This window comes from Rhinolophus hipposideros, assembly GCF_964194185.1.
Source record: "Rhinolophus hipposideros genome assembly, chromosome: 12".
Lineage (NCBI taxonomy): Eukaryota > Metazoa > Chordata > Mammalia > Chiroptera > Rhinolophidae > Rhinolophus > Rhinolophus hipposideros.
Window position 1 is genome coordinate 50,330,589 of NC_138058.1, and position 22,140 is coordinate 50,352,728.

The window sequence follows — 22,140 nt, forward strand, 5'->3', positions numbered from 1 at the left end:
GGCAATGATCATTCTCAAAAATGCTGCTCTGTAAGTTCAATGCTACAAAGATCTGTGGTACCTGTGGGTAAAGAACTGGACCAAGACCCACCTGAAATACAGCCAACACTGAGCGCCCGAGTCCTGACACCTAGATCCTGTGGCTCTGATCAAACCACGGGGGACTCAGGACGACATCAAAGCCCTGCAGGAGGCACTGGGTTTCCATCGGGGGTTTGATTCTGGCGTACACAGCTGAAGCGCCCAGCACTCCAAAGACATCTTTAAAAGACGAATTAAGTGTCATTGTTTTTTGTTCTTTCTCTATGCAGACACATTTGCAAGCAAAGTGGCAGCCACCCAGGACCAGTATGCAGACGCATCCATCGGAAATGTCACCGGCAGCAACGCGGTAAACGTCTTCCTGGGAATCGGTGTGGCCTGGTCCATCGCTGCCATCTACCACGCAGCCAACGGGGAACAATTCAAAGTGTCCCCTGGCACGCTAGCTTTCTCTGTCACTCTCTTCACCATTTTTGCTTTCATCAATGTGGGGGTGCTGCTTTATCGGCGGAGGCCAGAAATCGGAGGTGAGCTGGGTGGGCCCCGGACTGCCAAGCTCCTCACATCCTCCCTCTTTGTGCTCCTGTGGCTCTTGTACATTTTCTTCTCCTCCCTGGAGGCCTACTGCCACATAAAAGGCTTCTAAAGGAACACTCAGATATAGTAAATTTATATATATATACATATATATACATAAAAAATTATGTATAATGAACAGAGGAAACTGACATTTGTCATGTTCACTTACCTGCTGATGGAATCCAGCTTCAAGATCATATTCTGTACTAGGGGCTGAAGTGAGAAACCATCACCTCCCATTCCCAGGGGCATCGTCACAGTGAACGAGGCATGGAGGCAGGGCCATCTTTGCAGCTCAGACTAGAAGAGCTGTATTCTCTCCAGATAAATTGTTAAGTCTTTGCTTTCTGTTTGGGCTAGTTTTCGGTGGGGGTTGGGGAGGTGGTTGATGTTTGGCTTTTGTTTTGTTTTGTTGTGTTGTTTTGTTGGGAGGATCAGGGTTTTTGCTTATTTTGTGGGAGGTGATGACCAATCGAAATGCAAATGGGTTTTTAGTAAAAATTTAGGTCCTTAAGATTATTCTCCCTTCCTCCAAACATTTCAAAAATTATTTTGGATTAAGAAAAGATAAGGGCATGGAAGAAGAAAGAAGCACGTCTTCACTATGTTACTAAACCCATGCTTATCTCTGGAACATGAGCAGAGGGGAAGCTGCCTCCAAGCAGAAGCCTTGGAGCTCAAGTGGAGCCAGGAAACCTGATGGTTCTAGACACCATCTGATAGTTAAAGATATGACGCCTGGCACTCTTGTTCAACAGGTACAGGAATGACGTGTCGAGATTCCCAGGAACACGCAAAATCTTTTATCTTTCTTCTCTTCTTTAGCTATGGACTGTGATTAGTCAGGCCCTTCTTGTGGTGTTCCAGCCCAGCTAACTGCCCAGGTCCCCCATGCCCACCCTCCTGCCCACCACTCCTCATGCAAACAGGAAGAATGACCCCATGCGGAAAGCATCATCCTTTTCCATGTACATCAATATGTGTCCCAGTCCCATGTTGCTGTTGCCTGGGATCAGCCATCGGTTTTATTTTCAAAAGCATCCATGGCTTGCACAACCCTGTTCGGTCATGACTGCACATTTGCTCCTTCTTCCTGTGCCTGTTTGGGAATGTTGTTGTGATACTTGTTACACAGTGCATGGATGAAAAACAAATAAAACAAAACAAAGCGTATCTGTATATAGTAGAGTAGAGCATATACTGTTCTCCCATTCAGCAACGTTGATTGGACATTGAAGACATAAGTGAGTTTTCTTTTTGCCTGAGTTGTAACTTTTGTGTTGTTACTGAGTTTATGACTAGGGATAAAAGGAGAAATTGGCTTATTGTTCATGGATCTGCACATTGATTTCTAAGAAGCAATAACTGTCAATAACCGTGGGAAGTTAAAGCTATCGAGAGGACAGCAGGCAAACTACAAAGTATCTTCATGGAAAATGAGCCACGTGGAACACACCAGAGGCCTCTTAAAAATTGCCTGTTGATCCAGGCAGGGCAAGGAGGAAGATGTAGAGAAATGGATACATTAGATGTGCCTGGGCTTTGAGAGACTCCATTTTCACAATGCCCCTGCCCCTGAAGTATTTATTTCACATCTGCTCTGTCTGGCACAGATAGTAGATAGTGCTGGTTTGTTCGTTTTTTCTTTTTTGTGGGGTTTTGTTTTTTTTTTTTGGTAAAAGGCTATTTTGAGCCCTGTTTCTTTCACTGTCCAGACCCCTCTGATTGTATCTCCAGTTCCTGAGTAGGAAAGAAGCCAAGGTGACCAATGGGTCTTTCAAAGTGAGTCTTCTCTATTTCCGACTAAGAAGTAAGCCATTGAATGAGAAGATTAGTGCCTCGCAGGAGGATTGCACTGGGGGATTTTTAACCCTGGAAAAGGAATGGCTCTTTCCTATTTCAAAATACCAAAGAGTGTGGATAAACCCACATTCCAAAGTAGTGAGTCCGCTGATGAGAAAAAATGGAATGCCTTTGGTCCCCTCTCCGAGACTTCTTCTGTATAAAGAATCCCAGGCTGGAGACACCCCTGGCCCTCTGTATTGATTCAAAGATTCTTAAGAAAGAAAAGCTGTCAAGAGTTATTTTCTCTTCTTCCACTCAGTGATCATTCACTATTTAGTAAGCATTTGGTGACTGAATGAATCATTAAGGGCTGGTGATTCACTCAATAGGCCAGCGACTGTACTACCTTCTGGGGACAAAACCATGACCAAGGCAACCTAGACCCCAACCCTCAAGGGGTTCACAGTTACTAGGATTGCTACCTCCACACTTAACACAGCTCCTTTGAAACAGTTTTATCGTGTAGGGAAAAACACAATTATGAAACTCGTAATATACACACATTGAAACTATACACATATGATTAGCCAACTACCTAAGAGGTTCTTGAACAAAGAGAATAGAAAGCATAGGTTCGGAAAAGCATCCTAGCTGTCCTTGGCCAATTTTGCAGATAGGTCCATCTCCTCATCTTAAACCAACAAAGGCAATCAAGTTGGTGACCCATCTCACCGAGAAGGCCCAATTGATTCCACTTTATATCTTGGTTGGACAACACTACTTTTCTCTGCCCCACACCTCTACAATTCATATCCCCTGGTGACTCCTCCCTGGCCTGTCATGGCCCAACACCCTGGTGGCCTAACTCCTTTGGGGGCACATTCTAACCTACTTTATTTTTTTTGAATATTTACTAAATGGTAAGCTAGCTGAGAAACACCAAGGAATGTGAGTTGTTTAAACATTAGAAAGATTTTGCACTCATTTTTAGCCATATGTAGAATGTCAGTGATCCCATAGCAAATTGTCACAGAGGACGTTAAGAAATTCTTGCCATGGGTCAATTTCAATTTCAAAGCTTTTAGGTTTGTTTGCTTTTTAAATGTTTATGTTGTAGGGAAAATATGATTCTGGTTGTTCAGGGTTTATTCATAATTATAGTTGTGTAAAATTATTTCATTTTGTTTGATTATTTTATTTTGTGTGTATTGTGCACAGCTTAGGGAGAAGTGCACTAATTGTGCTGTTCCTTATACATGGTACACATTATTGACACAGACAAATAAAGTTTCTAATTGTTTCTGACTTAATCACTAGTGATACAGCATATTCTGTATGGCATGTTTTCTCTCTTCTCATTGTCATCTACTTCATTTTTTGTTTTCATATTTTAAAACAAATAAAAACCCAAAAGGTATTATTGTGCAATTGGTATCCTCATCCAAAAGACAGAAAGTAGATATACTAGTATTCAGCTCTTGCAAATGTCAGCCCTTTGTCATTCATTGTTTTCTTTTTAATGTCCCAAGACAGCACAGTGTCAGAATATTGTCTATCTGACAGTGTTGAGATGAATGTTGGACAGTTCTCCATTTCACTATTATTTTATACACCATTTATGACCACTTCACATCGTTTCTGCATCCAACAACAGCAGCCCATAAATAGTTACACGTCAGATCACTTTTTAGTATATGGAGTATTCAATCAATCAATCAATAAAATTGATCATCAGAAGTGTGTAACTAGTTGCTTCCCAAAGGATACTTAAGTAAATTGCTCTTTCATAATCATACATATACGGCATTCCTTTTGATGCATTAATAAGTTCTGTCTGATTTATAAGTTATTGACTTCATGTATTATATAATCAAAACAGTATAGAAAGAGGTTACACAAGAAATGAAAAAAGAAAAGCATTTGTGGGGGGAAAAAATGCAACCTCTAGTTTGTGTACTTACTTGCAAGTCTATGTTAATATCTGGATTTAATTCTCACTACAATAGAATTTGCCTACTGTGTACATGTAAATTATACTTTATTCACATAATCATCTTTAAAATTTTAAAAATTCTTCACCATATTCATCTATGGTCATGCATGGAACACCTTCATATGTGAAGGAAATAAGGTATAATTTATATATTTTCTTGGATCAACAATTAACATTTCCTGCGACCCAATCTTTGGTTTAACACAAAACGAGCAGCCAACACTCACTCCTATAAATAGCAAACAGACTAATTCAAAGACCAGAGTACACTTGACTGTTTTAACAACCCTTCAGCAAAACGCCATGGCCCAATGATTCTCAAACCTTTTATAAGCTAATTTTAATTCTTTCAAAGATTCTAATTCAAGCCTGTCACCAGTGAAGATTTTATAGAGCTTTCCTTTCTATGGTTCACAGCATAAACACACTGTTTTTTCTTGGTGCTTTTCAAAGGGAAAAAAACAACAGTAAAATATGCCAGTTTAAACAGCCCTGCAGATATTCTGATAGGTGGCTGTCACCCACAATGAGAATCCCTAAAGCAGCACCTTTCCCCCACGGGTCTCACTATTAAAGCTCACCGTCCATGCTGCCTTTTCCACATAGGGCTTGATTCATTGTTGATTCCATAGCCCAACGTCCCTGATCCTAACCTGTCACAAAGAAATGACATTGATTGACTTGCTTTGAGTACATCTGAGAACTCCTGTGGAAACAATTAGAAAAATAAATTTCCTCTGGTAGATAATAAAGCCCTCTATTCTCTAACAGTGACAAAGCTTCACTTTCTCAAGAATTTAAATCAGCCCCTTTAAGACTTTTTGCAGTGTTTCCTGGCTCAAGATGTGGAGTCTCTTGATTCTGGATTTCTGTCACTGATCTTGGGCAGTCACATGTGGAGTAAGTCTTGAGTATAGTTTCATAACTTCAAGAACATTTGGCCATTTCACGATTGACCACGTACAACACTGGATCTCACCCTGACCTACAACTGGCATTTGGCTTTTGTTATACTAATCACTTCACATGGCCAAGACCTTCTAGCTGTTGGTGAAAGTTAGCATTTCAATGAATAAAGGAGTGCATTATGGAGAAGAGACATACAAAATCATATTTATTTTACAGAGAAAGAAAGGTACTATTAATGAGTAGATTCATTGGCTTTTGTTCAAATCTACCTACACATTTTTCATAATGGATTGCATTTCTGCACTTTTTTTTAAACATTATGTTCTTATCACTTCTAGCTACATTCGCTGTCTTTTACCATATTTCAAGTGTTGGGTGGTTCTGATGATATTTCACCAACAAGGATAGCACAGGAAGGGGAAATGATTGTCAGAGTGAGATATTTCATTTTTAGAGCTTAATTAGGCCATGGATAATCATCTCCCAAAGCAGAGAATGTCTTATCTATAGAAGAAGCACCACTGAGAGTTGGGTCTCCCAAGGGAGAGAGTGCTTCAGTTTTCCAGCAAACAAGAAACGGTGAGTATCTAGCTTCCTGTGACATTTTTCCTGCCTGCAAAGATGTCCAAAAGTATACATTCAGAGGCTGTACCAATTTTCAGTTTTATCAAAGGTCCTCTGATTTAATCTATGGGACATTTAAATCAGTGGTCATTATATAAATTACTTTTTATGTATTTGTAGGGGAAAAAAGCATTACTTCATAACTTCAAAAGGCAACATGACTTTGTAATTAAGACTGTGGCCCATGTCTTTATAGGAAGAGTTGCTTGTCCAGAATTGCTGGTCTGACTGTAATCAATGCTATACTTCACAGGTGCTTGACCTGCTTGCATTCTTTAGAATCATATGGTCTTCACCTTTTTCAAAGATCCAGAGAGGCGTCCTTCAGGAATGTGCAATCTTAATCTTTTTTTTTCCCCTATTTCCAGCGTTCGTAGTTTTTCCATGGATACTTGCATCATATTCGTTATCTTTAGTTATTAATGCCCACTATTATCTCTCAGCAATGGGGAAAGGCTCATGCTAAAATGCTCTGGACATGTCATTCTGAAAGTAAAGTTGTCATAGGAAAAATCAAATATAATGAATTCCACCTAGAAAACAATCATTAAATCATAGCATATTATCTCTATAAATGTTTAGGACAGATTATATTTTACAGCTACATTCTATAGCAGGTTGATTTTATTCCTCTTTGAATCATATTTTTCATGTTTTAGTGCCCATCTATGAAGCCTTTTATTCTATCAATATATGTAGGTATGGATCAGGGATAAGGACCCCCACAAATACCCGCAAAGGTAAAGTATGTAAATATAGGCAAACATCATATATAGCTTCCAGGCCTCCAAGAAATATAAATGGGTCAAATGCTTCTCTGTGCTTATTATATTCCTGATATGCGACTGGTAGGAAAATTCCAAAAAACACACCAAGACAGAAATTAGCTAACTTCAATGTACCTGAGTCAATTTTGATATTGACTGCAGAGCCCAGTCCTTATTTGTTGACTGCAAAGAAAGATCTACCTAGCCAAATCCTAAAGTGTACTGGGAAAGGAGGGATTAATTTACTACAGCCCTCTGTATTGGAAATTGTTTCTTCACCCGGAAGGATCTGGCACAGAGATTTTCAAAGACCTTTTCCCTATATTCTCAAGTTGAAATAACCCACTTTTAATTACTGAACTTTTTATTAGACCCCTTAAAGCCACATGGTAGGATAACAGATAAATTCACTAAGGAGATTTTTCCTTAAAATAGGATGTTAAGTTTGCAATTGACACATATTCTAATATGAAGATCCCATTTTTTCCAAGTGGAAGGAACAATTCCTTCCACTTTGGTTATTAAATAACCAAATATATAATAATTGTTTAATACATTTAAAAAATAAACTAAATTACATAAATATTTAAGATAAAAGTTGTGTGATCCACATATCTAGTTTGGAGAAAAATAATTTTCTCTACAGGAAATTTTCTACCTTCTTATACTCAAACTTTAAAAAACATCCCAAAGAAGAAATCTTGAAAGATTTTACATTCTCATAAGGCTCATATAATTGAGTAATGAGTGAAATAATGATTTAGGTGAGAATTATTTATGTGGTTGACAAGAACATTTTTAAAAATGAATTAGCAAAAATAAAATGTGCTAAGATTTCATCACAGACTGCCCTTGTCTAAGATGTTTGAAACTCATTACCCTTAGGGAAGATAGATTCTCAGTTTCTAGAAACAATAGTACAAGTTAAACTTGCAGTCTCCGTTTTTATGTGAAGATCAAAGCTGGGCATACATAACTTTTGACTTTGGCAACCAAAAAAAAAATACATATGCTTTTGGCACACTTTTCCATATTACTAAGTTATTCTGGGGAATACTCTGGACCTATACAGGTGTCTCATTAAAATGCCTTCTATAATCTCCCCCCTTTCGTTTTATCAAGCCATGATGTTTCTAAATTTCATAACTGAATACCTTGACAATTTCATTTATAAATGGCTGATTTCATTTTGATGTTGTTATTTATATTTCAGAATTTGTTTTAATGTTTTTAAATAATGGATACATCAGATGGGATATGGAGCTTGAGTCTAGACCAAATAAACAATGTAGCCGAGACAGGCCTACCAGTAGTTAAAAGGTTTCTGAAACACTGGTCTTTTCACACACAGCAAACAGAAGTATTGTTTTTCTCTCTTCTTTCTACAAAAATGGCCATTTCAACCAGTGTAAAACAAACAAGAAAAAAAAAAGAATTAAAATGCTAATTCGAAGATTATGAGAATCAGACAAGGTTTCAGCATTAAATCTCCCCTCTCCCATCTCTCTCTAGATCATAGAGATACACACATAACTACAGAAATAGATGATGTATGTCAAGTAACTTGAACTGCATTTTTGGATGTCTAGGATTGCCCTAAAAGCCCATGTCAGGTTAATAATCCTTTTTTTTTATCAGATGTCTGTTTTAAATGGAAAAAGGAGGAGAGAATGTAGAAGGAAGAACATTCCTGACTTTCTTTTCAGCTAAAGATGTTTGAAATTAAAAGTTGTTTGAAAATGTCTTAGAATATCGTTCATTATATGTATCCCTCCAAACCCATAAGTAGATTTTAAAAAGAAAGAAATTCACTTTTCTTCCCTTTATTAAGTAAGCATTTCTGATAGAAAGTCTTTAGGATCAATTAAGGCTCCTTTCTGACTCTTCAAATTATGCTCTTTGCCTTTTTGAGAGCATTGAAAACAGCTCTTGAAAAAAAAACTCCTTGTCCAGGTCTAGGGGGGATTAAAGGGATGAGATTTTTGTATTTTATGTGGAAAGAGCACTGAGCAGGCAGGCTCCAATACATCAGGTAACACTATCTAGAAATGAGTTTTGGCATTTGGGGAGCAAAGGAATAGGAGTCTCACCCAGTTTTTCCCACAAGTACCTAATCTAAGCATTTGCTGCCATGTAGATCCCCCACTAGCTATAGTTTACCTTAGGTATTTTCAACTGAACCACCCCTTAACTTTCATGGTTGTCTTGTCCCTAGCATTTTGCTTCCAAGATCTTACTAACAGGCAAACTAACTCTCAACCAGTTGGTACATGAAGTTTCTCCAAGGGGAAGGATGAGGAGTGGATACAAACGGGGCGTAATGTTGAGGTCAAGTCATCGGAGCCTGTTTAACCAACTGCTTCATTACATATTAGACCTCATTTGGGACACTTATTATTGCAAATACTGGAAGGACTTTATTTTATGGCTATTTCATCAACAAAACTTTCGTGATACTGGATCTAAGCAAAGGTCTTGGATTATACAAAAACAAAGCAAAGGTATTGGGTCATGCAAAAACAAAGTTATTTTTATTAGCTACAACTATCATTGTTACAATTCACAAGAAAGTGTGTTTTATTCTTTGATGTTTCAGTCTCAAACTCTAAAAAGAGGTTTTTGCTGCCATCACTAATCCTAGAGGAAATTTGACACTTGGACTCTTCTTGGAGACAGATGATGCTACAGTTAATGTGTGCATAAGGCTTAAAATATTCTTGATATTTCAGGTTGTTCTCACAGATCTGCATAGATTTCCTTTAAAAAAAAAATGACTATCATTCTCATCAAATGGATTGGGAATTTTCCCAGTAACTGGTTTCATTTTGTTGAGAAATGAGTCTAGCACACACAGACACTGTGAGCAGATTGCATCAGCAACTCTGCTGCTGTGTCCCCTTTTCCTACTTCTGACTCTTAATCCCTGCACACGTCTTTCAGAGCAACTGCAGATGGTGAGAGAAAAGGAAAAGAGTTGTCCTCTCTTTCAAAATAGACTAAATCTGCTATCACCTTTAAAACTTCATTTAAATTTTTAAACTTAAATTGCAAAACAGAGATGCTTTTAAATACCAAATCTGAAGCACAGATTGCATTTTTGCAGGCTATAAAGAAGATGCATGTTAATTATTGGAACATGGGATTTAATAACATCAGTGCTCACCACTGCCCTCCCACCGTTCCATTCATATACTATCTAGAAGCAGTTGGGCAGAGGAGACAGATCACGATTAATGTCATAGTCACATCACCATTCTTGACCATAAATAGGATCTAGAACTAGGCAAAAGAGATGGAGCCAAACCTGGTCCTTGAGGCAAACCACCACTGTTGCCCACCCCCGTGATGGAGATGGTCTATGAACATTAGCACAATGACAGAAGTATTTTCTTTCCTTTCTGCTCTAAGCCAAGCTGTTTTGATTCAGACTTTTCCAGAGTCATGCAGCTCAATCACATGCTTATTGCCTGCATGGAGAATGAACCGTCTTTTCAAAAAACTGGTTGCCATAGAACCAATTTTTCAAAATACACTGAAAAAGCAGCACAGCCAAATGGATTGGACCCAACAATGAGGCGTCTAAACTTGGATTTATTTCTTCCCAGCCAATGCTCCAGCACTCCAACTCTAAAAATGACTGCATTAGTAACATGAAAATAATAATTGTTTTGTTGCTGTTTAGAATTTATTCATACCTTTGCAGAGCTTGAAGCTTCCACTAACCCAAGTGAAATCCAGGGGTAGTAATATTATGACTTTACCCAAAGACCAGGTTTGTTTTGTGAAGAAGCCAGAGTTGGTTTGGGTCTCTTTAAAGCAACAGACAAGATATTTCATAACATTTGAAAACAATGAAGAGGGTTCAGCCCAGGCTGCTGGGTAATAGAGGAGGGCGGGACTTCTGACAGGATCTCTTGACGTTTTGCTCGTCCCCCCTGTATATCTGCGCTGATTCCTTGTTGAATATTTCCCCACATTCATTCAGTGGGAGGATACTGACATAGCTCCAGGCTCTGCCTTTTATTTCCTATTTCTCCCAGGAGAAGCAGCCATTCCAGAACTTGTAACATAAAAGAGGAAAAAATGACAGGTGTCTCATTGGTTAATCCAGAAATTTTGGACAAGAACACAGACCATTCTGATTGTCCCCACATTAACACTGCACTCACCCAACAGCTTTTTTTAAAGTAACTGAAACCCAAGAAAAAGATTTGAGGAAATATCTCCAACTCATAATCAAAAGTCAGACTGATGCCACGATCTTAAAAGTCATTTCATCTTCTTGCCCAGTCATTGCACATCCATAAGGGTTGAGGGACTCAGAAAGTGTTTGGACAGTGCTCCTCAATCAAAATTAAGATCTGGATCCTAGAGCTAGATAAACATCAACTGGCAAATTAACCTGAGGAAAAAAAATCGGAAAGAAGTTAAACCAAAGTGGGCCGAAAATTAGTCAATTTAGCAAGTCAGTCTTCCAGGATAATTGATTCACCTTATATTCAGTTAAAACTTTTTAAAAACATTTGTATAGTCAAGGCAGTGGAGCAATTTTTAAATCAAATGTTAGAGACTATGATATTTTTGCAATCCTCCAATCTCATAATCATTAAGCATTTATTCTGTGTAGAGTGTTATACGAGGTACCCTAAGGTGATATGAAGAATTCAAAACAAAGTGACTTCAAAAAAAACTAACACTAACCCTGAATTTAGTCAGGAAGAGTCCAGTTATGACACGCTAATTAAATTAAACTTCCACTTTGGTCTAGAGATATTTTATCGATTGAAGACTGCTTACTGGGGCCATTCTTAAACCCAGCAAGGAACTTTCTTTGAATAGAAACAGAAATACTAATTTTCTTAACTATACATTCTGTCTTTCACCAATAAGATAAATGGATTCTGACTCAACTGACATATCCAGATTCTACAATGAGCCAAAGACTGTGTGAGGTTGATATACGATCTCCCATTTAACATTTGAAGTTGGTGAAAACTTGTTCCAAAGATGATTTGCCTCCCCATCACTGATTTTTTTTTAATTGGGCATTGATATTAATTCATCATGGGATTTTTTTTTTTTGAACTCTGCCTGTTGCTCTTTTGACTTTGAGGCGCCTGGCTGTATTTCACTGAGTTACAACTCCCACTGTCACATTTTAACGGCCAACTAGAGGGCAAGACCTCAGTCCCCATGTCTGAGTACACAATGTTCTCTTCATTTCAACATTAAATAGTCACCAGAGAGGGGACCCCAAGGCTCTCCTCTTTTGAAAATCCGTATTTAATTGCTTCAGAGGGTTATGAATCTTTAGCTCTCCCTGGACTTGAATTTCCTCCTCATTAAGTGGAGGACTTCACCTTTAGCTTGATTTTCCAGAGCACATCAAGTCCTACATGATTCATGGTTGCCAATTATCATCTACTAGGTATGGGTTAAAGGTGCTTTCTGTTGTGACCAGTTGCTCCTAATAATCCTTGATTACCAGTGTAAGTGTCAAGCCAACAAAGCCACATTAAGTCTGACAGGAATTTAAAGATTTATTTTGAAATAATTCTTTGTGCCCTCCTGGACCAAAAAAGAAAAAAAGTTCCTTCCCGAAGGGGAGTGAAGTTTCTCCCTTTGTGGGATGCCTACAATAGAAAATTCAACATGCTTAGAATGGATTTCACATCAGTGGTCTTCATAAAACTGCACCCACTATTCTTCTAAATGTAAACTTTAGACAGTTTCCCACAGTTTCCCACATTAACTCCACTTTTAGTTTTCATTCTTTGTACTTAATGATGCATTTTTAGGAGGAGATTGACAGCAGTTATTTTATACTAACGTGGGTAAATACAAATAGGATGCACATTGATCAAGCAGAAAGATATTTAAAAATATAAGTATTCTAAAGGAAGATAAAAAAAAAAAGAATTGCATTTGCTATCGATTCAACTGTCTTTTAAATGCCTCCCTTGTTATGGAGAAAACGACTGCTATTCAAACAGATTTTACAAAAAGACTTCAAACTTAACCCTCACAATCACCTGGTTTGCCACAGACCAAATGCCCCATTAGGAATCTGAACTTGCACATGGTTGGAGAAAACATCCCAAGAGGATGTAGACATTGCCATGACAAAAAGAAAGAAAAAAGAAAAAGCGACCAAGGTGAACTCGGCTTACATAAACAAGGAATGTTTCAGTGGAACGAATGTAAGCCTTCTCTTGAAGGAATATCCCAGTTAGAATGTCATCAAAAAATGGCAAAACCATTTCAACATCATAGCAGTAATACATTCCAGTTTTATTAGCACTGAGGCATGAAGCCAAATTTTTCAGAGGGAATGGTGAAAAATTCCCAACATTGTAAGAAAGTGGTCTGGTCTTGTGAGCGTTACTCTTGAGAGAGAAAATTAAAGCACATAATATTTTTATTAATAACTATCATAATTTCTATCACTTCCACTTTCCCGTCTCTCAGTGTAAATCTTTATATAGAGCTGCTATTCAGTGGTAGTAGGCATCATATTTATATATTTTGATAAGTCCCTCACATTGTGTTTGACCCCTATTTCACATTTGATTAGGAAATCCTAAATTGGAAAGGTAGGCTTTTCTGTCCCTTTTTAAAACAAATCTGCTCCATAAGCATTTTCTGGAGATGACTGCCTTAAGCCATCCTGGTAGTTCTGTCAATCAGCTATAGGTGCTTGGTTTAAGGCAGAGAAACTGTGAACAGATTGTGCCTTCCTTCTGCATAGGCAGCTGCTCATTCACACAAATGCATGTCTCTTCTTCAAGTCCTTGCACCAACCCAGCCTCTGGAATTGACCCAGTCCACCTGTCAGTCAAACAAACAGCCGTCTCTAATGACGTGTACATACAGCTCATTCAATCTAATTCCTCATCAACTGAATTCCATGGATTGACCCTTGATATTCTTGCCCTCACTTTATACTTTTATAAAGGTCCTTGCAGTTGGTATATTTTAAAGGATTTTACTTTAAAAATGTCAACAAACCTTTATATTGAGTGAAGAAACGGTGAACAAATGTGGCTGTTATGTTAATTACCTTAAGGTAATAGGGAGAATGTTATCCTCTGTGGCAAGAGGGAAGTTGAATGCTATTCCTAAAATAATACTCTGAAGAGAAGTTGTATAGAGTCTTCCACAAATAGACCTACAGGGACTCAAATTTAATGATATAGGAAAAGCATATTTCCTTCAGAGAAAGGTCCTAAGTTAGAGCAATATTTCATTTACAGGTTTGCTGTATATGCTGATATGATACTCAAACTTCTGAACCTCTAGATTCTCTGTAATTAAAATAGCACAAATCAAATATATCCCTTATCTACATTATAAGAATGTCTGTGGGGGAAATCCAATACTGACTTTCACATTCTACATTGAAAATCTCTGTCCTGAGAGTGCAATTAAGGTGATTTGGTTAACTATAGTACGTTTTAGAATAAACTATTAGAGTGATTCTTAACATATGGCCCCAGACAAAGCAGCATCAACAACTTTGAAACTTGTTATATATGCAAATTCTCTGGTCCCAGCTGAGACCCGGGCCCAGACCTATGAATCAGAAATTCTGGAAGCAGACCCAACAATGTGGATTTGAACAAGTCCTTGTGATGATTCTGAGGCATGTTCAAGTTGGAGAACTACTAAACTGTGCTCTGAGTGGTCAGGAAAAGTCAATGTAACCCACTGTTTAACTCTGATTCTTCAGTGGAAAAAGCTTAAACGCTTAAATGGAAGGTCCCATTTTGTCCCAATATAGACAGAAATGCCCACCATTAAGCCTTACAACATAATTTGAAGGAAAATGAATCCTTACAAAAGTTCTTTACTAGATAAATGAGCTATAGGCAGGCTCTCCAATCAGAGATTTCTAATCACCTTTCCTAGTTCTTTGAAGAAAACCAATAGCTAATCTGCTTTGCCTGACTGCCCAGGGCCTAGGCAATGACCTTGGACAACTTTCTTTTGATTAGCTCTGACCCATTTGCCTTAATGCTAACCCATCATGCAGGGCTGAGTTGTATTTAATGACACTGGTTTGAAGAGTGGGTATGGCCTGACTGAGCTATCATGATTACTGGTTATGAGTGAGTTTAGGTTTTAGAAGATAGTTTCAAAGGCTCACCTGGCTTATAAAATCTGGAAACCACAGACAATGTAGACATCAATCCCAAGACCCCTGGGATTCCTTCTAGGCTCATTTGAATTGGTACAGAACCAGACCAGAGTCAGCAATTGACTTTGCTTACAAAAATGGTCCGTAAAAGGGAATTTAAGATTGTGTGTTGCATGTGTACGCACATGTGTTTCTACTTCCTTAAATGTATCTTGAAAATATCACATTTCCAGGTACTTAAAACATCCATATGTATATTTTTTGTGTTTGTTTCATTTTTTTTTAAATTAAAGTTTATTGGAGTGACAATTGTTAGGAAAGTTACATAGATTTCAGGTATACAATTCTGTAATATGTTATCTATATCTCACATATGTATTTTCATGCTTCCTTTTTATTCAGAAAAGTAATTCAAAGTATGCAAAAAAAGGAAGCTCAGCAATGATATTCTGGAGGAAATGCTGAAACTATTCCTCCAGGTCTCCCTTAGAAGGAGCCAAACTTGTCAGATACTTTGGAATAGCTGCTCTTTTTCAGGAATTACTGAAAAAGAATCGATATATCATGTTGTGTTCTACATGCTTCTCTAGAATTTGTGCTCCTCTCCTGTTGCTGGTCAAAGTTTGAGTTTTTGGGTGTTTGTGTTCTGTCTCCGAAAGCATTTTCTCTCTGGCTCTTTCCCCATTGTCCTATTTCTCTCTCCCATGCCTGATCACCAAATAGCTGCAGCTAAAAGCACAGTCTCTCTTCTGTCTTCACCACCATGTCCATCCTCATTTGCATATTGTTTTTCTCAAAGTTCAAGCCTCCCTAAGAAGATACATCACCAATGTCAAGGTACTTCGGTGGTGGGAAGAACACCTTTGCAGGTGGAGGGGCTGGATCAGATTGACTGGGATTCTCTCAAATCCAGGGCCTTGACCTCCTATCAAATCTTGGTGGTCCACATGGTTTTTGGTTGTTTTGTTTGTTTGTTTACACTCTTAAACCCAAGGCAAAGTTACAGTGGTGGCTTATCTTTGTCCACAATCTACGGTTTGTTTTTGGCTCAAGTCTTCAAATCTTGAAACAAACCTGGATTAAAAATTTCTCTCAGAAAGCTTAGGAAAAAACATTATATATTCCATAGACCCTTAATTAGGTGATACATAAAAAAGGCCTTGACATTAGAAGATAACAACAGATCATTATTTTTGATCTCCCAACAGCTTTGCCTTTCAGTGCCATTCATGGTGATTTTCGTAGGTCAGTGGTGCAATTCAACACTATTCTAATAAGCCATAATAATCATTGTTGGCAAAACTGTTAATTAAACGGGGATCTCCCTAGGTTCCATCTATTAATTTTTGTAGACAGTAGGAAGCTCACACTGAGGAGACACTTGTAGCCTCCTACACAAGGGTGAGAGAAGGAACCAGCATATTGTCCATACTGCCCTGTACTACTGGGAATGTTCTGTTGGGCAGGCGAGAAGGAAGGATCCAGAAAGAAAACAAATTCAAAACTTCTCTCCCTCCTTTGATGGTTGCATTGGAAATTTGTGCCCACTGAATAAGCTTGGTGGATACTTCTGATAATAAAATGAGTCCATTCTGAGCCAGCACAACAAGCAATTCATAAAGAAAAGGGTGGCAGGTCACTGTGCCAGAATCCCCCTCTTCCTAAGAGGTGATCATGAATTTCCCACACAAGGACCAAAAAAACACAACAGCCTGTTCATATCCTGGGTGAACAGTTTTAAGAACCCATTACAAATAATCTTCAAAGACAGAGAGAGGGAGAGTGGAAAGGAGAGAAGCCAAAATGGAGAGAAGGAGATATAAGCTTGACAAATGATATAAGCAGTCCTAATGTTCCAATGATCCTGAAGATGTTCAAATGTCTAAAGCTGCTTTTTTAATAACTTCACTACACTTCGAAATTCCTGAGTAATGGCGTGTCAGTAACAAGTTTGGATGCTAACTCAATTTCTCAGTTTTTATTCTTTCATGCCAATGAATGAAATCTCTAAGACTTGCATTTTGAGTATGCACACGCACACACAAACACACACTCACACTCACACACATGTATATAAAGGCAGATGCAGCATATATTACTCATTTTGTGGAAAACACAATGTATAATAATCAAAAAGACGCCAGTGGATTCTTTCAGTGTGTTTCAGTGACAACATTTTGTGGAGAATAAAGGTACACATACCCTCTTTGCTGATCATATTGTTAAAATAATTTTAAGCAACACTGTTAGAAATTCCTGTGTAAAGTATCTTCCCGAGTATCAGTGAATCAATACGCTTTGAATTTAACATTCAAAAAGAACTATGTGCTAAACTTAAATATTTTTGTATCTGCGGTGTTTTCCTATTAACCTATCGTAGTGAACAAGTGACCATACCCCTGATTTCATCAAAAAGGAAAATGGCCTACATGAAATGTTAGAAGTGGAGGAAGTTATTTATAAAGTTTACTGCCAAAGACAATTGTTAATGATATGTAAAATGTAGATTAACGTTGTTTATTATCAATGTGATTATAAGAAATGCTCACCCTATCATCCTCTATCTTTTGAAAATCAGTATTTTGTATTTCTAAGGACCAAGGAAAATATTTTTTAAGCCACTGTAATACACAGACGCCTTGGAAATGAGAGGTACAATAACTTGGATCAAGTGCATAATGCTAGATTAGAATTCTAACATCCGATGGTAAATTTATCAGTCTTTCCTATAATTCTTATACTACACTCAATTACATTTGGGCATCAGCTGATGTTTTCCAAATTAAAAGCACCAACAACAATGACAGATCTTGTCTAACAGGGAAGTCATTGAAACGTTCCTTTTCAAGTACCGTGAATGAACGGAAATTGCCATCAAATAATTTTCCCACCTAACCGTCTCATATAAGTTAACTCAGAGGTCTAACAAGGTTGCATAGAAAGTTAACAGAGTATGTGCATCAAGGGTATTTAATTTGTGCGGTTAGCAAGACCTAGCCATTTAAAACATATATTCAAGTTTTTTGTAAATCAAATTTTGGATTCCTACAGTTTTTTTCTAATTTCTATCTTTCAAAATAATTAGATTTTATTTGAATTTTTAAAATAATCTGTTATAAGTTACGTGTTGCTTTGACTCCGTGATTCAATGTACACTCAGCCATATTCCTGTGGGAAACATCAACCCTAGTGACTTTCTTGGCATGAGCCAGATATTCATAGTTTCTTTATGGACTCTCAGTATGAGACCAAAAAAAAAAAGGAAAAAGAAAAAAGAAAAAAAAAAAAAAAACACCAAAATTAAATGTTAGTGAAGAAAATAGAAGCCTATTGTATAAAATGTATTTTTAAAATCTTAAGATATATGTGATTTACACTGCCTGTTAATCTAGTCTCTTTGTGAAATAACCACAGCATATTTGTTAAGACTCTGAAACACCAAATATTTGTGATGTTTGTATAACACCATTATTATAATACGTATGTGATTTCAAATGGTAAACATCTTTCTTGTAATCATGTGAGCCCACAGAATAAATTCCTGCTGTTATGTACAACCAGCTCTCAGAATTCAGATTTCCTGCAGCTGCTCTATCACCAATAAATGGGAATTACTTGTGAAAAACAATTTTTAAAGAATTGAGTTTATGATCACTGTGCATTTTCCTAATGAATGAATTCTGAGAGTTTCATTTTTTACCAGAAATGCTCTCTCGGAGTCAGTAAATACAACTGCTGATTTCAACGATACTATCATACAGTGGTTTCCATATTCTTGACCTAACTACCAAAAACTGGAGACTTATTGCAAGGTGTATCCTAACAAATGTACAATAAATGACTTTTCCTGCATGCTGCCTGAGATATGTTGTAATTTGAAATTTCTTATCAAAAAAAATTATATATTTCACAAACCCAACCGAACTGGCAATATTTCTCATGTGTATAATCAATGGTATGGTAATATCAAAAGCAAAAGCATTGTCTGTCATACACGTATATGTTATGTGTGATGTTTAATTTGTTAAACTGTAATCCGTGAAATGTTCATTGCCTGAACTAGTTAATTCTGCACAAATCACTGTCTTAACTGTTTTCCTAATCTTACCATATTTCCTAACAAATATAAATGTTTGTAAATTAGTCATTCATTTTTTATGGATTTTTATGTATATTCCATTAATTGTGTGGCTCTATTAACTAACCAAAGGAGAATCAAAGCTTTCCCTTGTCATAGTCCAGTCCAGGCTCAGGGATATTTTAGCTGTGGTAAAAATTCATTCATTCATCAAACATATTTATTGAGCACCTAGTGTAAATCAGGCTCTACATAAAATACTGGAAGAATTATTGAGAACCAGAGTAATCACAAACCTATATCCCTCAGTGAGGATTTCTCAACTCTCCCTAAACCACTCTTCTGTGACTTCCATGGAATTAAGAAATTATTTTGTTTCTCCTGTATAGTAACAATGATAGCAGTTATCCAAGAAGAGTCTTAGGTTAAAATAAAGAACATTTAGTTGAGGAAAACGCAACTGTCATTCACAGAAGTACTGTTTTAAAGTCCAATTTGAAAATAAAATAAAAGTCAGTTTAAGAGATTTGACACTAGCTCTGGAAGAAACACTTAAAAGAATCAACCTCTCTTGAAAATTGTACATTGTGTCTTTTTAAAAACATCAATCTTAAAGTTCTCTGTCAAACACAAAATGCAGCATCAGATCACCCTAAAACAGTGCCCCTGCAAGTGAGCAAGGCATTCTGTAAGAGGAGGCAAATAGCCAATGAAGGGATAAATATTCATCCCTAGACACCACAGAAAGGAATACACCCAGGTTGTTTGCTCAGTAACAGATTTCCTGACATGTACCATGTCTATTTACCCCTTTTTTAAAGTGCTCGTTCATGCACATCCAGTCACAGCAAGATTCCTATCTCCCACCACATTCTCATTTTTCTTCTTTCAAGGAGTTGCCCCCATGACACCTCATGGTTTCTGCCATTGTGATGCTCAGGGTAATGAAGTTGATGAGTGGTCTATGCCTTGACTGTGGCATTACAAACGAATTTTTGCATTTGTAATTCCTCTGAACTTAGTAAACACAACTACACCTTGCCTTCCTCACAGATCGTCATTAACTCACTGTAAATATGGGCGAGGCACAGAGGTGAGATTACAAATTTGTCCACACAGCCACTTGCTCTCAGGATGGAACAGGGCCTACCAATGCTGGTTTGTGAAGTCAGAAATCTCTCCATTCAGATTCCAGCTCTGTCAATCTACCCGGGTAATCTTGTGAAAATTCCTTCACCATTCTGACTCTCAATTTCCTTGTGTAAAAATGAGACTCATCGGACCTGCACTTTAGGACTATCGTAAGGGAAGAAAGAAACAATGAACATTTATTAAGTGCCTGGCATTGTACCTGATATTCATAAAGCACTCAACAAATGTTTGTTGATATGTACATTCTATGTAGACATAATTCCCTTATATCAGTGACAAAAACTCTCTCCTTGACCAAACTTGTGTCAGGCTCCTCTGGAGATCTCTGCTTGACTAGGCCCCAACCTTATGCTCTGTCCCTGGCTGGTTCAGACCAGTTTTTGCAATACTCCTGCTGGGTCAGTTTAATAAAATCCTCTCTCCCTCCCGCCCTTGATGTCCAATCAAATTCCTTATCCCCTACTCTTACCATCTAACCATCCTGGCCTGCCTGCAGCAAGAATCAAGTGGAGTCAGTCTAGCAAAACTCCACCTAGCCTTGATGTTTCCTCTCGGTAGTTTTCCATCCTCTAACCTCCATCCTGATCCTCAGCTATAAACCTTACTTGTCCCTATCCTATCCAGAGTTGAGCTCAGTCTCTGCCCTATTGCTGCAGTCCTCTTGAATAAAGTTTTCCTTACTATTTTTAAAAAGAGTCCAAATAAATTTTCCTTTAATACCAACATCTTCCATGCTGAAAGATGAAAATTTTCCTTTAATACCAATATCTTCCATGCTGAAAGATACCAAATGAGCTAAATTCAAATTCTCTTTATTGCAGTAGCTTTAACCAATATTTATTGCATGCTTGCTATCAACCAGGTAAAATAGTAAGCACTTTACTTGGATTATATCCCAAAAAACCTTCTGAAAAGAGTACAATTTCTACCCCTTTTTACACATGATAACTTGATGCTTAGAGATGTTAAGTACTTGCCCCAAACCACACAGCTATGTACTAAGTGGCAGAACCAGAATTTGGATTCAAGTCCATCTTTATGATAATTATTATCCTGCCTCTCTATATCAATCTTGAAAATATCTACTAGGATTGAACAAACTCCCAAAATAACATAAAATGATAGCAATGTCTACCAATATATACAACCTATGCAATTACCATGATCACCAGGTTAGTCAAAACATTCCATCCAGATTTGATGTGTTACCTCATGGTAACAATCCTGCATCATTATCATAGATCATATAATTTGTGACAAGAGATTATGTAGAATGTCACATCAGTACAGAGACCAGTTGCACACTAAGTAAGTTCTCCATGCCTTATCAAACTCACCTTGGAAACAGCTCATCCAACATCACCTTCAATATTTCAGACAACCATGGAAAACAGATATATTTCTTCTTGCGATTTTGTCCTACCTTACCTTTACACATCTAATTTGGGAACAAAAATAAATCCAATTACTCTCACAAATTTACAACACAATTCTTTTCTTTTAACAAAGAAAGTTACAAAATTATCCGGAACAAAAAAAAAAGGACATGACGGTGGTAGATAATCCATGAATGGGAACAATTACCATTCCAAAAATAGACTTGAGTACACCAGGATTTCTGTGCTATTGCAAATGACCATTCTGTTCTAAGCTTCTCCATAACACTAGCTACATTGCAGCCTTATTTTCATCATCTGTGAACAGCTGTGATTCTCCAGTTGTGCCCAATCTCGGTGCTTATTGGCTACCTACCATGTCATCAACCAGACAGGAAAAGACAATATCATCAGATTCAGAGATTTGCTGGCAAACTCTTGATCTTTCTTTTCATTTAGACCCCAGTAATTGAATACAGTTAAGTGTAGGATCCTATAACTTTACATGCTGACACATGTGAAACTAGTAGTAGCTCTTCCTGGGATCTGTGTTCAACCATTCAGTGGCGGACAAACATCAACCCATTTCAAGGGACAATGGTAGACACACTGCAAATACACAGTGCATGAAAGTTCTTGTTCAACCTGTGACTGGCTCCTTAGCCGGATCCTTCTTAAGTGCCTCTGCTTCATAGCTC

General features: G+C 37.5%; 1 protein-coding gene across 8 annotated transcripts in view; it reads left to right on the top strand.

Moving 5' to 3' along the window:
* Positions 1-18,753, top strand: part of SLC8A1 (solute carrier family 8 member A1) — a 317,960-nt gene extending 299,207 nt beyond the window's left edge. For all 8 annotated transcript variants that reach the window (XM_081068958.1, XM_081068955.1, XM_081068956.1 and 5 more), the window contains one exon: positions 312-18,753. In XM_081068958.1, coding sequence (XP_080925084.1) covers positions 312-688 — 377 coding nt within the window. In that variant the 3' untranslated portion in view covers positions 689-18,753. The remainder of the gene's footprint in view (positions 1-311) is intronic.
* Positions 18,754-22,140: the final 3,387 nt, after the last annotated feature.